The following is a 14,698-nucleotide window of genomic DNA, read 5'->3' on the forward strand; positions in this document are numbered from 1 at the left end:
CACTCGGTCACTGCACTCAGATATTCTGCAGTTGTGTAGTCTATTTAGGGCCAAATAACATTCAAGTTTACTTTGCTTTTCTGTTGTTTCAGTCCAAGAAGTTAGATAGTTGCACTTATATTCAGCCCGAGGTATGTGTAGTTTGTTGCATTGTCAATTTTGGTCATAGCAAGGGTCAAGTTGTGTCTCTTTCCCTGAAGTCTGGGTCTGTTCTGGAATGTTAGTACTGTGGTTTTGTTAGGATTAATGGTCAATGGTAATAAATAGGTTCTGCTGTAGAGCCTCTTGTGTTGGAGACAGCAGAACCAGATCATCTTCAAACAGAAGAGCTTTATGTTGAAGAGGGTCTGTGATAGAGGACAGCCCTGTCTCACACCTCGCCCTTGACTGAAGAATTATGTTCTTTTTAGGGCCGGGACTTTATCGCGTTAATTGAGATTAATTACACACAAAAATAACACGTTAATTAAGATTAATTAATTACAGAAAAAAAATTCCCGCATTTTTAATAACTTATTTTTGCACCGCGGAACGTTTCTCACTGGATGAGTTTCGGCGGACCCATTATACTGAAGCACCAACTAGCGTTCGCTTCGCATATCACCGCAGCACATGATCGAGCCTCAAGTATCACCTCAACGCAAAACATATAGCAGCTAGCGTGGACTTTACACTTTATGTTGAACTATCTATTATTTTGTTGGTGCAACAGTTTATGTTGAACTCTTTATTGTTTTGGCCAAGGTTATTGAGAGTTGGGCTTAGTATGTTATGGCCTCTGAAGCAACAGAGAGATGTTTTCTAATAGTCAGTGTTTCCAATGTTCTGAATGTAATTGACAGTATTGTGTTTTACTTAAAAAACACTTTACAGAAGGTTCCAGCACCTATAAGCTTCCTGAATTTCTGAAATGTACTATTTCTAAATTGTTTCTAAATATGCTATTGCTACACTTAATGGCAAAAATTGCACTGGTCTGCTAGACTTGGTTGAACAAAAATAAACAATATTTTGTTGCTTAAGCTTATGTATTCAGTCATTATTCAATGGTATACTATACATCCATGTGAAAAAAATTACTTCTCACTGTTCTCGGGTCAAATATTTATATGCGATTAAAATGCGATTAATTTCGATCAATTAATTACAAGCCTCTAATTAATTAGATTATTTTTTTTAATCGAGTCCCGGCCCTTGTTCTTTTATTTCCAATTTTAATAGTGCAATGATTCTTTGAATACATGGTTTTTATAATATTGTATGTTTTACCCCCAATACCTGATTTTGAAGTTTTGACAGCAGAATTAATGCCAAATTGAGTCAAAGGCCTTCTGGAAATCTACAAAGCAAGCAAATATTCTGGTTTTGTTTTGGTTGATGTATTTGTCGATCAGGGTGTGTAGGGTGAAGATGGGGTCTGATATATTTAAAAGCAGATATAAATAATACATCTATACAGTGAAAGGAGGAAAATGTCATGGAAAAAAAAGAGGCTAAATATATTACACACATTTATAATTAGTAATTTTTCATACACAGATAAAAATGATTTCATGGTGAAGTAAATATTGTGGAAAAACAAATGTAATTTCTACATTAAATAATTTAGTTCATGCAAGAATTAGAAAATAAAACAGTAAATTCTATATGAGAACTCAATTTAAGTGTGTAGAAATTAAAGTTTGAAGTAATAAGAATATTTTACTTGGAATGGGTTTACAAGGTACTTTAAGTAAATATCAAAGTTATGATCCCGTTGTACCAAGTCCTGAGGTCTGTGTGTTCATTTCATAACTGTGTTGAGTAGACATTTTTTAAAAGGATAGCTTACTTACATGTCTGTAAATTAACCACATGATTTAATAGCATGTTTTTCAGTGCTACATAGTTTGAGTGAGGTTTACAAACCATGACTGAGTGAAGAGTATTGCAGAGTAAACTAGAAATAATGAAGGAGACATTACTTAGCAAATTCTAATTGACCACGTTAAATGTAACATTTGCCTTTCCTAATTTTACATAACTTCATCCATACTTAAAATTTACTTTAAAAACATGTGCAAAACCTTGCAAAAGAACAATGTAACTTTTTCAGTGCAGAATAAATCTAAAGGTCTATAATATAAAGGTCTTTATACATGAAGATATATCTACTATTTCATTGTCAGGATGTGTATGAGGATGATTATACATATGTAGTGGTCTGTGGCATCTGAAGGATTGAAAGCCTCTGTCTTGAGGTATAGAGACGTGAACCTCTTGACCTCTTGTGGGGTCAGTGTGAATCTGATCTAGATCCAGCATGCTGTGTTCAGTCAGTTAGTCTGCAGAGAGCAGGAAGTAGTGTACAGTTTGAGGGGTTTTGTTCTGTCCCGGCTGAGCGCTTCCTGTGATTGTGAAGCTATCAGGCGAGGAGGGGTTAGCGGCCGCTCAGATGAACGCCAGCCAAAACACTGACGGTAAACAAACGGTCGCTTTGACTTTCACTCAACGAGGTTCTGCTCAAATAACCCCAAACGGCTTCTGTATGCGCTGGTGACCCGCGACTGCTGACCTCTGCACAGGGGCAATTCATGGGTGCGCTACAATCTGTGCACACGCTGAACACGATGAACACGCTAGAGATCAAAACGCTTCTCAAAACGCCCTCATTCATGAAATCAGCAGCTATTAATGAAGTGACCTAGTTTAGACCTGAGACAACACCACGGGCTGAGGGTTTAATATTTTAGTACTTTTACTTCCAGAGATGAGTCTTATTCAAATATTCATACAGAATATGGCTAAAGCACACTGACAGGAAAAAAAGGTTCATAAATTCCCAAACACAAAAGCTTTCCTAAGTTTCATTTGCAGCGCTACCGTAAAATGTGGTTAAAATGTCATGTAAAAAGGAATAATTCTACAAATAACAATTTGTGTGATCTGTCTTTGATCTTTCAAGCTGTTTGATGCCACTCAGAGGGTGTTGCATGGCATCAGTTCATGAGAAGTTTAATAAAAAGTGCTCATCCATAAATAAAGTCTCTCACACAGCTCCGGGGGGTGAACAAAGCCTACCCTACCCACTACCCTTCTGTAGTGAATCAATGCATTTCTGTAAGAAAAATATCCATATTCAGAAAGTAATAATCACTTGAGTCTAGCTTGCGCTCACTGTTGTAAACGAAGCAGTTCAGGGAGGATGACGTATGAGCTCAGCTTTGTGTGAGTCTTGTGAGAACCACGATTCATAACAGGAGCGAAGGAAGTAAAGTGTCCTTACTTTGACTACAGTCTCCTCTTGGCTTATATAGAAATCCTCCGATATTCTTCTTTACAAATCCTTGTTTTGCACTTCTTATTAGTGACCATATTTTTGTTTTAAACTCTCTCCCCTGTGCTTCCGCGTTCCTAATTTCTGAGAGGCGCTTGTGCAATGCTGAGCTCATACGTCATTCCCCCAGAACTGCTTCGTTTACAACTCAGAGCGCAAACTAGATTCAAGTGATTATTAAGTTTTGAATATGGATATTATTCTTACAAAATCGCATCAATTCGCTACAGGAGGCCCTCAAGCAGACATAAGTCTAAAAGTATATTCTGCCTTTTGATCATATTGAGCATTTGATATTATAGTTTTACTTTAATACATTATAACGCATAATATTATACTTTACTCAACTAAATTTCATAAAAACACATAATTCCTTGTCATTTTGAACTGATGAAATCACCCCCTCCTCTGAGACGGATCGATCGAGCTGAATCTTTCCAGTGAACCTGTTGAACTGATTCACAAACCGCACGAGCGATTCATTTGAGAATCAGACTGCAGCTTTGAGTCAACAACTCAAAATGAGCCAAGAACAGTGAAATCATCAGAGCTTGAATATCATGAACACTACTAACTAAATACTAGTCAAATTTTAATATGGATTTTTGTAAATGAAAATCAACTGAATATGATGTAAAAGCTCAAACTGTTTGGTTACCTTTCGCTTGATTTTTTTTATTTTTATACTTGAATTATTTTTAATACACACACAAAAAGTACTCAAAAATAACAATTACTTTAACAGCAGTTCTCATGTTGGCTGCTCTAAACGTATGATTTGAGGCATCATATATGTCTAAGACAAATAGCACAGGGTGAATAGTGAAATAATATAATAATAATCAGGATTAAAGGTTATATGCTGTATCTCAGTTTAGTTTTTGTTTGATAGAGGCGTTATGCCAAATTCAAGTGATTTATATCGAGCCTCATATAAAAGCATTACATCCCAGAAGTAGGTCATCCGTGAAAAGGCACATGATGTAACGTGACTTCTTCATAAAACAGCATGCTCTTTATAATCTGTGTGTCGTTTTCATCTGATCAAACATCATCTCTCCGTACTGTATCATGAAAGACTCTGTAAAGATGACCACAGCCTGATGATTTGGCCATGAACACTGGAATGTTTTTGAGAAAGTAGGGCACAGTCGGGTGTCAGAGGAGATCAACATTCATTGAAAGGGTTCAGCTACGTCGAGTGCCCTTCAAAGGGTGCAGTAAATGTCACTTCACCTTTCTCAATCTAGGTCAGCAGACATCGCATTTAACCTCTTGTTAACCATGGGTCAGTTTCATATGACGATGGACCTGCAGTGTCAGAACAGAGTTCACTTCAGGAGCTTTATGAATTTAAACACAGAACAAAATTCCACCAGAGATGGTGATGAAAACAGTAGTGAAAATACCTTTGTGTTGCTGTTTTGGTTGTGTAATGAACAAAAGTGACAGTGATGTACAGTATGTGAAAGTATAAAACCTCACAAAAACAATTAACTGTCACACAATGCTGGCCCCTCCCACACCAGACCGAGTATTTTAATTGGTTCTTTCTATAAGACAGGGTCTCTGAACTTTGGTGATACGTGCACATGTGCATGTCGACTTCCGTCTTAACGCTGTTCTCATTTGCTCATAAGGGAAACTTTCACACAAAACATGACTAGATAGCATGAATGTTTTAAACATTATAGAGGAGAGAGATTTCTTTCAGATAGAAATAAAAGTCCATGTTCAAACGTTTCATCAGGTTGTGGTTGTCTTTACAGTGTCTTTCATGAGACAGGTGTGGCATGTTTTGATCTATCTGGCATCTGATTTATGGATTTTGATTAGCTAATACTGTGATTCTAGCAAACACACAATCCTGAAGGGACTGATTATATGAGTAGCCTGATCTAAGGGGAACAAAAAGATATTTTACGGATATGTCCTACTTCACATTATACACCCTAAAAAAAAAAAAAAAAAAAAAAAAAACCTGTCACAGGGGCATAACCTTTAAAAATGGGACACTTTTATACCTTTTAGGTAATAGTCTGGATCTTTGAGATAGGAATATGCACCCTTTAGATACAAAGGTACCCCCCAACCAGGTTTTATTATCCATATTACTCGAATATTGACTGTTTATTAGCACTTATAAAGCACATATTAATACCTTAACCCTACCCAATACCTAAACATAACCACTACAACAATTAGATAATAGTAATTATGTATTCCCTAATCTAATTTTTTTTTTTTTTATTATAAAATTAACCACAGCAGAAAAGATCTCTAACACTAGCTTGCTCTGTTATTTTTCTATTCTATTGGTTTTTCTTTCTTTATTATATTATTTAAAAGCCCTTGCTACGTGTACTGCGTTAAGCTAACAGACTTTTTATAGCAGTTGTATATCATTGCTCTTTTGCTGAATATGATTGCTTCCACTGTCCTCATCTGTAAGTTGCTTTGGATAAAAGCATCTGCTAAATTACTAAATGTAAACGTTGTCTACAATTTTACCAATCTTAATAATAGTATTACTTATAGATCGTGTTACGTCTTAGGAGTGAAGTGAAGTTATGTGTGGCCAAGTATAGTGACCCATACGTGGGATTTGTGCTCTTCATTTAACCCAACCAAGTGCACAGCAGTGAACACACACACACACACACACCGTGTGTATTATGAAACTAAAACATTTGCAAAAACAACTGATTTAACACCATTTGTGTAAAATGTTTACTAATGATTACTACGACACATAACTGATTGTAACTTTTTGGAGTTCCCGAAGAGATCTTTACATTCCGTGGTGTTTCAGAAACAGTTAGTGTCAACATAAAAGATTTAAAAATGTAAAGTTTAAAACATTTAAATCTTAATGAAAAGGTACTTATGCCAGAAGTTTTGAGCATATGAAAGTTCTCAATAAAAATAAGTGCAATTGAGTTTATCTGGTGGGCTTATTTTTAGGGAAATAAATAATATTAATAATTATTAATACAATTCTTAATAGTCTGTAAATGAAGAAGCCTTTTATATCTAAACAATAGATCCCATCCTACCCAAGCAGAATTAAGCTTGTTCACCTTCAAAAACAGTAGGCGTCTAGTTAATCTCAAAATCAGCTGACATACAAGCATATCTAAACAAACGACAGCAGAAAAGCCACCTGGGTGTGATTCAGCAGGAGGAATTACATAAATAGTGTTCGTTAGCTCTGTGGTGAGCTGGAGATGTGAACCCAAACAGGCTGACTAAATGACTACACAAATAAAGTTCAGGAAAAACAAGACCGTGAGAAAACTAAACTGGTTTCTTTTTAAAATAATGTCCAGACTGTGGGACATGAGCACAGGAGGGACCGTCTGCGTCAGACTCATTTCTCACAGCACTATTGTCCAGTTAAGATGAGTGCCCATGGTGAAACCACCTCAGTGGCCCTTGATAGTGATCAATAACTGGTTTTCCACACCAGAAGAACCACAATGGCTGCACAATAAACAATGGCAGTAGCAGCGAAGCAGTGACCGCAGGCTCTTTCAGTATGGGCCAAGCTTTATCTGGCTCAGCGTAACACATGTCAGACAGGCACGTGGATCCAGTCTCCTCTGGACACTGACAGCACAGGCAAACCTGCTTTGACACGCAGTCTCAGTGTCAGGACAAAAACTATACACTCTTAAAAATAAAGGTGCTTCGCCATGACACAGAAGAATGTTTTTGTCTTAATGGTTTCACAAAAGGTTCTTTGAAGAATCTTATTTCGCCACAGATTACAAAAAAAGTAAGAAAGAGATGCTTCTTTAAAGAACCTTTGACTGAATGGTTCCTTGTGGAACCAAAAATGGTTCTTCTATGGCATGGCTTGAAGAACCTATTGAAACACCTTTATTTTTACGAGTGTGTACTGTATTTATAAGGGAATAAATCTAAAATTTACCATTATGAGAAAGATAAGCAATAAACTAATGAATATGTAGCTGAAAGACAAAATAGTGTAAACAAAACCAACAAAACACTGTAAAATGCATACACACAAGGACTTGGGAGTCCACAAACTTGAATGTTATACGAGCTGATATCATATCAAGAAAAACAGATTTCTGATCTCAATCACCAGGTTATTTTTTTTAAACTTGGGACCCAATGGGTTTGGGGTTAATTTATCTCATCTTACGCTGGCCCGGGTCGGGTCAGGCTCGTGCTCCGGTTTGCGAGGTAAACGAGTGGTCATGAGATGCTGAAGACATCTACAGTGGATTCAATCATGTTCCTCCACAAAAACATAGGCTTAGCCTAAACTCTGTGAGTAAAGGTTTTTCAAATGATAACTATATATTCACTGAGTCTTAAATGCATAATGTGGACCGAGTATTTACGCTAATGTTAGCATTATTCTTTTATTAAATGTCATCTGCTAGTGCGAAGCAAATCCGGCGGAGCCTTTATCTTAATTTCGTTATTGCCAAATACCCATCTTAATTTAAAATGTATCTTAATTTAATTTGTTTAAAAAGACTCGTTTTTATTGGTGTGTTGGTCTATTTATATGCTAAATGAGTCTATGTCTATTTAGAGTGCTGAGATGTTAAGATGTTACAGAGGACTTATTTTATTTCTTTATTCCAACATCAAAGTGGCCTAGTCTACGTTAGTTATGAATAAATTATGTTAAACCATGTATAAATGACTCATTCTTTACAAAAGCAAAAGAGGTGTGTGCGCAGATTTGAATAATGTCGGGCTGTAAACGTGTTCAGGCTTTTAAAAAGCTGTCAATCAAAATGTACTTGTCGGGCTCGGGTCCTGTCGGGCCCAACTTTTTTTTACCCAATTACAGCTCTACTCTATGCTCTTAAAAATAAAGGTGATTCAAAAGAACGATGTCATAGAAGAACCATATTTGGCTCCACAAAGAACCATTCAGTCAAAGGTTCTGTAAAGAAGCATCTCTTTCTCACCTTCTTATAATCTGGAAAACCTTTTGCCACAAAGAAGCTTTTGTGAAACAGAAAGGTTCTTCAGATGTTTAAGGTTCTTCATGGAACCAATTAGACAAAAAATTTTCTTCTATGGCATCATGAAGCACCTTTATTTATAAGAGTGTAAATCAAAGTGTTGAAATGTTGCAGCGTTAAGTATCACAGGACTAGTTTTACAGGGAGTCGTTAGAGAAATCAGCGTTTCACAGACGTACTTGGTGATTTTAATCCTGTCTGATTCTGCCACGTCTGTGTTTTTCTCACACAACCTCTGTGGATAATTCCAGAGCAAATTACCTAACTGCGTGATCCTCTGAGAAAACGAAACTTGTCCGAATGCAGTTACATAATGTTTTAATTACAGATGTACCTTTATGAAAATTAAACTCGGGTTTAGCCTTCTACAAAAAAGAAAAAAGGAAAACCAGTTAAACTAAAGAAACCACACATTAACATGTTTTGCTATACTAGTCATTTAGTATTTAGTATTTATTGTATAATAATATTGATGGTAATCAATCCGAGCGATTGCACGCATACAGAGCGTGTGAACTCTGTGACGCGCAGATGCACAAAACAGACCCCCCCACCTCTGTACCCTGTAACAAACACAGATGTTAGAGGTAAGAATCGAAACTCAAACGCAGTTTAGAAAACTAGTCCCGTCCGAATAGGGCTATAGTTCTTGTTTCTATTATATAGATTATTTTGAACAAATATTTTCTGTTTTCTTTTTCATTTTACTTTGTTATTTTTATTATTCATTTTATTTAAACATGTCTGTACAGTTTTTATTAAATTTTTGTTTTTAGTTTTAGTTATTTTAAAACTTTAAAGTACACTAGATGAAAACGAGAAATGCTGCCTTGGCCAAATAGCCTAGTTTTTATTTTAAGGAATCAAGGATTTTTTTATGATATATATATATATATATATATATATATATATATATATATATATATATATATATATATAGTTTTTAATAATAAGACTGCCAAGGCTTTTGTTTTGACTTCCTTGACTTCCCAGGCTTTAATATGTGGGCCAGACCCAGACAGTGACTACAGTCAGTGATTGGAGTGATGAATTGTCCAGTAGAAATAATACTAATTTTAAGCTTGAGTCACATGTACGGGTAAGGGAGCGCACCCAAACATGAAAACAATGGCCAGTGTCAGAATTCCCCAAACTGACATCACAACACATCCGTAACAATCCCTCCTTCCCAGAATAACCCACTCAGAGCTGTCCAGAGAGTCTAGCACACTGAAACCAGCTCCTTTTGTTCAGACCTCATGCTTGTGTGCAGTCTGGGATAGAAGGGGAAAACATGCCTCACAGCAGCTTCCAGGAGTGTTTGGCCATACACTTAAGCTCAAGTTAATTTGTCATTACTGGAGCGTTCATCTGGCATCTGCTCTCAAAGCATTGCATTGTGGGTTGTCTCTCTGATGACTGCAGATATAAACCCATCAGAGCCCTTCAATAACTACAGTAAATGAGTTGTAATTATGTCCAATTCATCAGTTATTACATTCACACAGTGCTTTGACCTGTGTGGAAACCTCAAAGCCTCCAGCTCTGAAATCAGTCAGACAGACGCTACATCATAAAAAAATCAGAGAGAAGAGCATGCATCATTAGAAGTATGAATGTGAACGTTTGCTTCTGGGATTAATCAAATTTATGATGTTTTTGTCAGACAGAGATCAAAGAAACATGTTTTATACTTTAGGAGCCTGTGCTGAAATGTCTGCAAAAAATTATATTATATTGTTGCTTCTTGCACGTGACACTTTCGATGTGAAATGACCAGAGAGTGGTGATGAAGTAGGAAATTACATCTGTTGTTGTAAGTATCACTCCACCTCGCAAATTAAATGTCAAGTGACTGGCATGAAAAGTGTAATGCTCCATCACATTTGGAAATTACATACCACATACACTAGACCAGGGGTGTGTGATATGACAATTTTTGATCATGGATGATAATGGATGATATTGAATTTGATAGTAGCAAAAAATACTCTGGAAGTCACTGTGGACCAGCAACTGTTTGGTTACCCAAACATAATAATATCTTCTTTTGTGTTCAGCACAACTGACAATTTTTATTTTTGGATGAACTATTCCTTTAACTTTAAAGGGGGGGTGAAATGCTATTTCATGCATACTGAGTTTTTTACACTGTTAAAGAGTTGGATTCCCATGCTAAACATGGACAAAGTTTCAAAAATTAAGTTGTACGTTTGAAGGAGTATTTCTGTTCCAAAAATAGTCCTTCCGGTTTGTTACAAGTTTGGGAAAGTTTTTTTCGAGTATGGCTCTGTGTGACGTTAGATGGAGCAGAATTTCCTTATATGGGTCCTGACGCACTTCTGCCGGAAGAGCGCGCTCCAGTATAGCAGAGCACTGAGAGCACAACAGACTTCACTGATCAGAGCGAGAGCGGCGCCAAATGTCACAAAAGGAGTGTGTTTTTGGTTGCCAGGGCAAGACAACCCTGCACAGATTACCAAAAGAGAAACAGCATTAAGGGACCAGTGGATGAAGTTTATTTTTACAGAGCATCAACGGAGTTGTGCAAGTGTTTGTGTTTGTTCCCTGCATTTCGAAGATGCTTGTTTTACAAACAAGGCCCAGTTTGACGACGGATTTGCGTATCGTTTATTTCTTAAGGATGATTCAATCCCAACGAAAAAGGGTCACGATCGTGTGTTGGAACCGCATGCGGTGAGTAAAACTGCTTCAAATATCTCTGCCTCCTTGTTAGTGCGTCCGCCTCCGGGTAGCAGTCGATTCTGTTCCCCTTTACGCAAACATACTACAATTCTTGCGTAGTTGCCAAGTTACTATACGTAGGATCAGACCTAGCGTGCGCAAGAAGCGTGACTGGATGTACGGCAAGTCAAATAGCTCAAAATATCGTCCTAAATCTTAAAATTGAAAATAAATTTAAGACGAGAAGTTTTTCAACTTGAAATGTAAAAACATAAGACAAAAATAATGGAACAACTGCAAGATAAATAATAAAAAAAGGAACATAAACGGGAGTGTGAGAATGTTTTTACTATGCTGCAGTGTAACAAGAAATTTGTCCCTTTTTGCTTTCCTTACATTCAGGTGTGTTTGGTTTATTTGCATGCGGGAATGTTGCCAAATCCTTGGAATTTAGGCTACTTTGGGAAATTGTTTGATTAACTATTTGGTTGGGTTTATTACATGGACCTGGCAACCCGAGGGGAAACAGACATTCCGAGGGGAACAGAATCGACTGCTACACCGGGTTCGAGCCCCGCTCGGAGCGAGTCGTTGCTGCTGCTGCTCTCGTTCAGTTTCAGCCTCTGGATCTGATTCTGGATCATAAATATACACTGAATCTGACTGTTAGCCATGGTTTGTTTTGGATGATGGTTTTTCCCTCACGGTAATGTCACAGCTTCCACATGCTCTCAACGCAAAAGCCTATTCGTGCTCGTAATTCTTTAGCTCCGCCCACACGTCACGCCTTCAGTCGGTCGTGTTTTTCCGAAAAAAAATCGGTACAGACTATCTTTCTCTTATGAATATAATAAAACTAAAGACTTTTTGGAGTTATGAAGGATGCAGTACTACTCTATAGGTACTCAAGATTAACAGGATATTGAGTGACAATGAGCATTTCACCACCCCTTTAATAAAACAACAAAACACAAAGAAAAAAATACTCCCTGCTCTTGTGTGAAGACATTTAATACAGTTGCTTTATGAATCAGTTTATATAGTGTTTTATTTTTATATTTGTTCATTCAATTTCTTGAATGCTGATGCTAATACACCTATTGTACCTGAAAATAAAGCACTGTTTGTTTTATTTGTCTATTACTGTATGTGTAGTTGTAATGTGTATCTTTGTCAAAATAAGAAAGATTTTAATCTTGACATTTTATCTTTGGCCTAAATATCTGCCATTCTTTTTTGTTACCTTGAAAGGCTTTGTCTTTATAATATGGAAATTAGTTTGGCTGTGATGCTCAGAAAACTTGCACAATAGTAAAACCAACATGACAAAGAATTGTGAGAAAATCCTGAATGTGATACTTCTTAAAAAAATAAATAAATAAATAAAATAAAATAATAAGTAATATATTTTTTACATATAGTCCACCCCTACACTAGACCCCACCCACAGCCTAACTAATAGTGTTAAATCAAACGCGTGATAAAAACGTATTTGCTAAAGCAACCGTGCCATTTTTGCTTGCTTCAGTAAGTGTTTGAGCTCTTTTACCAAGAGGTTTTGTACCCGAGCGCTCCTCAAGTGCGCTGCTGTATCAGGTGAGTTACCAAGCAACTTTACACATGGAGCTGGGGCAAAATCTATTAGGAACTGCCCGAAAATATCCATTTATTAATTGATAATGATGTATCAATTTTTTTATGTTTGTTCTCTAATTCTGTGGAACTAATTACTTATTTTCACATAGCATTGATATTTTGGTAAATATTTAGGTCAGGGAAATATTAGAACTAAGTTTTTGTACTTATTTAACTTTTTTTTTTTTTCACAGATCGGATTTTTCTAGAAGTCTGTCTCTCATTCTGTGATATTCTGTGAACTTCTTTCTGGAACAGTGCTCTCAGTAATGAGCGTTCTGTAATCGGCTCCTGTTATCATAATTTGTTTAATAAAGGATGACAACTATGCTTCAATTCTTCTTTTCCAATAGAATCTGCAGTGAACTATGTAATGCGTTCAATTTTGGAGTGTGGGCGGCAGTGGTTCATGTAGGTTGTCTACAAACCGGAAGGTTGGTGGTTCGATCCCCGGCTCCACCTGACCAAGTGTGGAGGTGTCCTTGAGCAAGACACCTAACCCCAGCTGCTCCCGACGAGCTGGATGTGCCTTGAATGGCAGACACTGCAGTCGGTGTGTGAATGTGTGTGTGAATGGGTGAATGTGAGGCAACTTGTAAAGCACTTTGGATGGCCATGTGGTCTGTTGAAAGCGCTATATAAATGCTGTCCATTTACCATTTATTGGCAAAATATCAATTTCCCATATAGTAAATGCTATCATATTGACATTTCAACTTCCTGAGTTCCTATTAAATTATCATCTTTGAGCAAATAAATACTGATGCTGTAAGGTATGTCAAAAACTGTTGGCCTACTGTATATGCGCTGTAAAATACATGTTGGCTTTAAAACTGGCATTTAAAGAAAACTTATGCCTTGAGAATCTAACAAACCATTCAGATAAACGCTGGCTCATGCCAATTCTAACAGTTTTATAAAGTTCCCCTGCACTAAACCATCAGTCTTAAACATGAGATACGGCTGGACAGTTTCCAGGATGGTGAAGAGACAGATATAAACCAACCAGGAGAATGTTAAGAGAAAAATTCAGTATTCAGAAACAACACCCCAGATAGTTACGAGCTAAGCAAAAGTCTGAAACATTGTTCCTATATCTCTGTGTGTCTGTTTCATGCAGAGTTACAGTACGCTGACAGAACAGAGCTAAACCTCCTTCAGTGTCATACAACACACTCTAAAAACATGAAGACATCTGTGGTTCATGAAGAACCTTTCCATTCCACAAACGTTTCTTTCTAATGGGAAACATTTGTTTAGATTATTGAAAGGTTTTTCATACTGAAAGCTTCTGAAAAGTCAAACCTAAATTCTTCTATGGCATGGTTGATAAAAGTTGTATTCCTCGCTTGCATGAACTCTGCAGTCACAACTCATAGTGGCCAAAAAAAGCAAAAACATGCAATCATACACTTCTATTAACAGCTTTTAATTAAATGCCTTTAACCCCAATTTTCATGCTATTTTAATTAATAATTGGCAAGGTACCAAGGTGCAATATAGAGCTTCAGTGACATTTTTTTCAGTGGCTTTTGGATTACCTCAGAAAATAAGCTATGTGAACAACAAAAGGTTCTGTCAACAAAACAAAAAAACTAAACAAAACCTTGACTTCAGGACGATGAAACCAGAAGTCCTAAAATACAAAAAGTCTGGGATTTGGCCTACAAAAACATGTCATCCCTGCAGCACATACGATGGATAACGGAGAGTAAATAATGTTTTTATCATAGTGCAGTGCATTATGGGTACCGTAGGTCTAGATGCATATTTGTGTAACTCACATTGATGTCCAAGCTGCACAGACTGAGTGAATCCACATCTCTCGTCCTCTGCTTCCTCTTCTTCTGTAAAGACACAAATGATGAGCAGTTGAACAGTAGTGTAGTAGTGATCCGCATGATTTCATCATTTGAAAATTGTTATATAGATGAATATCACACAATAACACAAGACAGAGATCATAGCTTCACCATGTTGAAATGTCTGAATAAAAAAGTAGTGAGTAGTGTCTATACACTGAGACAAATACAAATTTATTAAGGCAGAT

General features: G+C 36.8%; 1 protein-coding gene across 5 annotated transcripts in view; it reads right to left on the reverse strand.

Annotated features, from left to right (window-relative positions):
* The window catches only part of LOC127943313 (rho guanine nucleotide exchange factor 3), a 76,593-nt gene that overhangs the window by 13,866 nt on the left and 48,029 nt on the right, over positions 1 to 14,698 (reverse strand). For 3 of the 5 annotated variants that reach the window (XM_052539677.1, XM_052539679.1, XM_052539682.1), the window contains one exon: positions 14,433 to 14,495. In XM_052539677.1, coding sequence (XP_052395637.1) covers positions 14,433 to 14,495 — 63 coding nt within the window. The remainder of the gene's footprint in view (positions 1 to 14,432; positions 14,496 to 14,698) is intronic. The other 2 variants (XM_052539678.1, XM_052539680.1) reach the window with 1 other exon arrangement.

Source organism: Carassius gibelio, chromosome A22, assembly GCF_023724105.1.
Source record: "Carassius gibelio isolate Cgi1373 ecotype wild population from Czech Republic chromosome A22, carGib1.2-hapl.c, whole genome shotgun sequence".
Classification (NCBI taxonomy): domain Eukaryota; kingdom Metazoa; phylum Chordata; class Actinopteri; order Cypriniformes; family Cyprinidae; genus Carassius; species Carassius gibelio.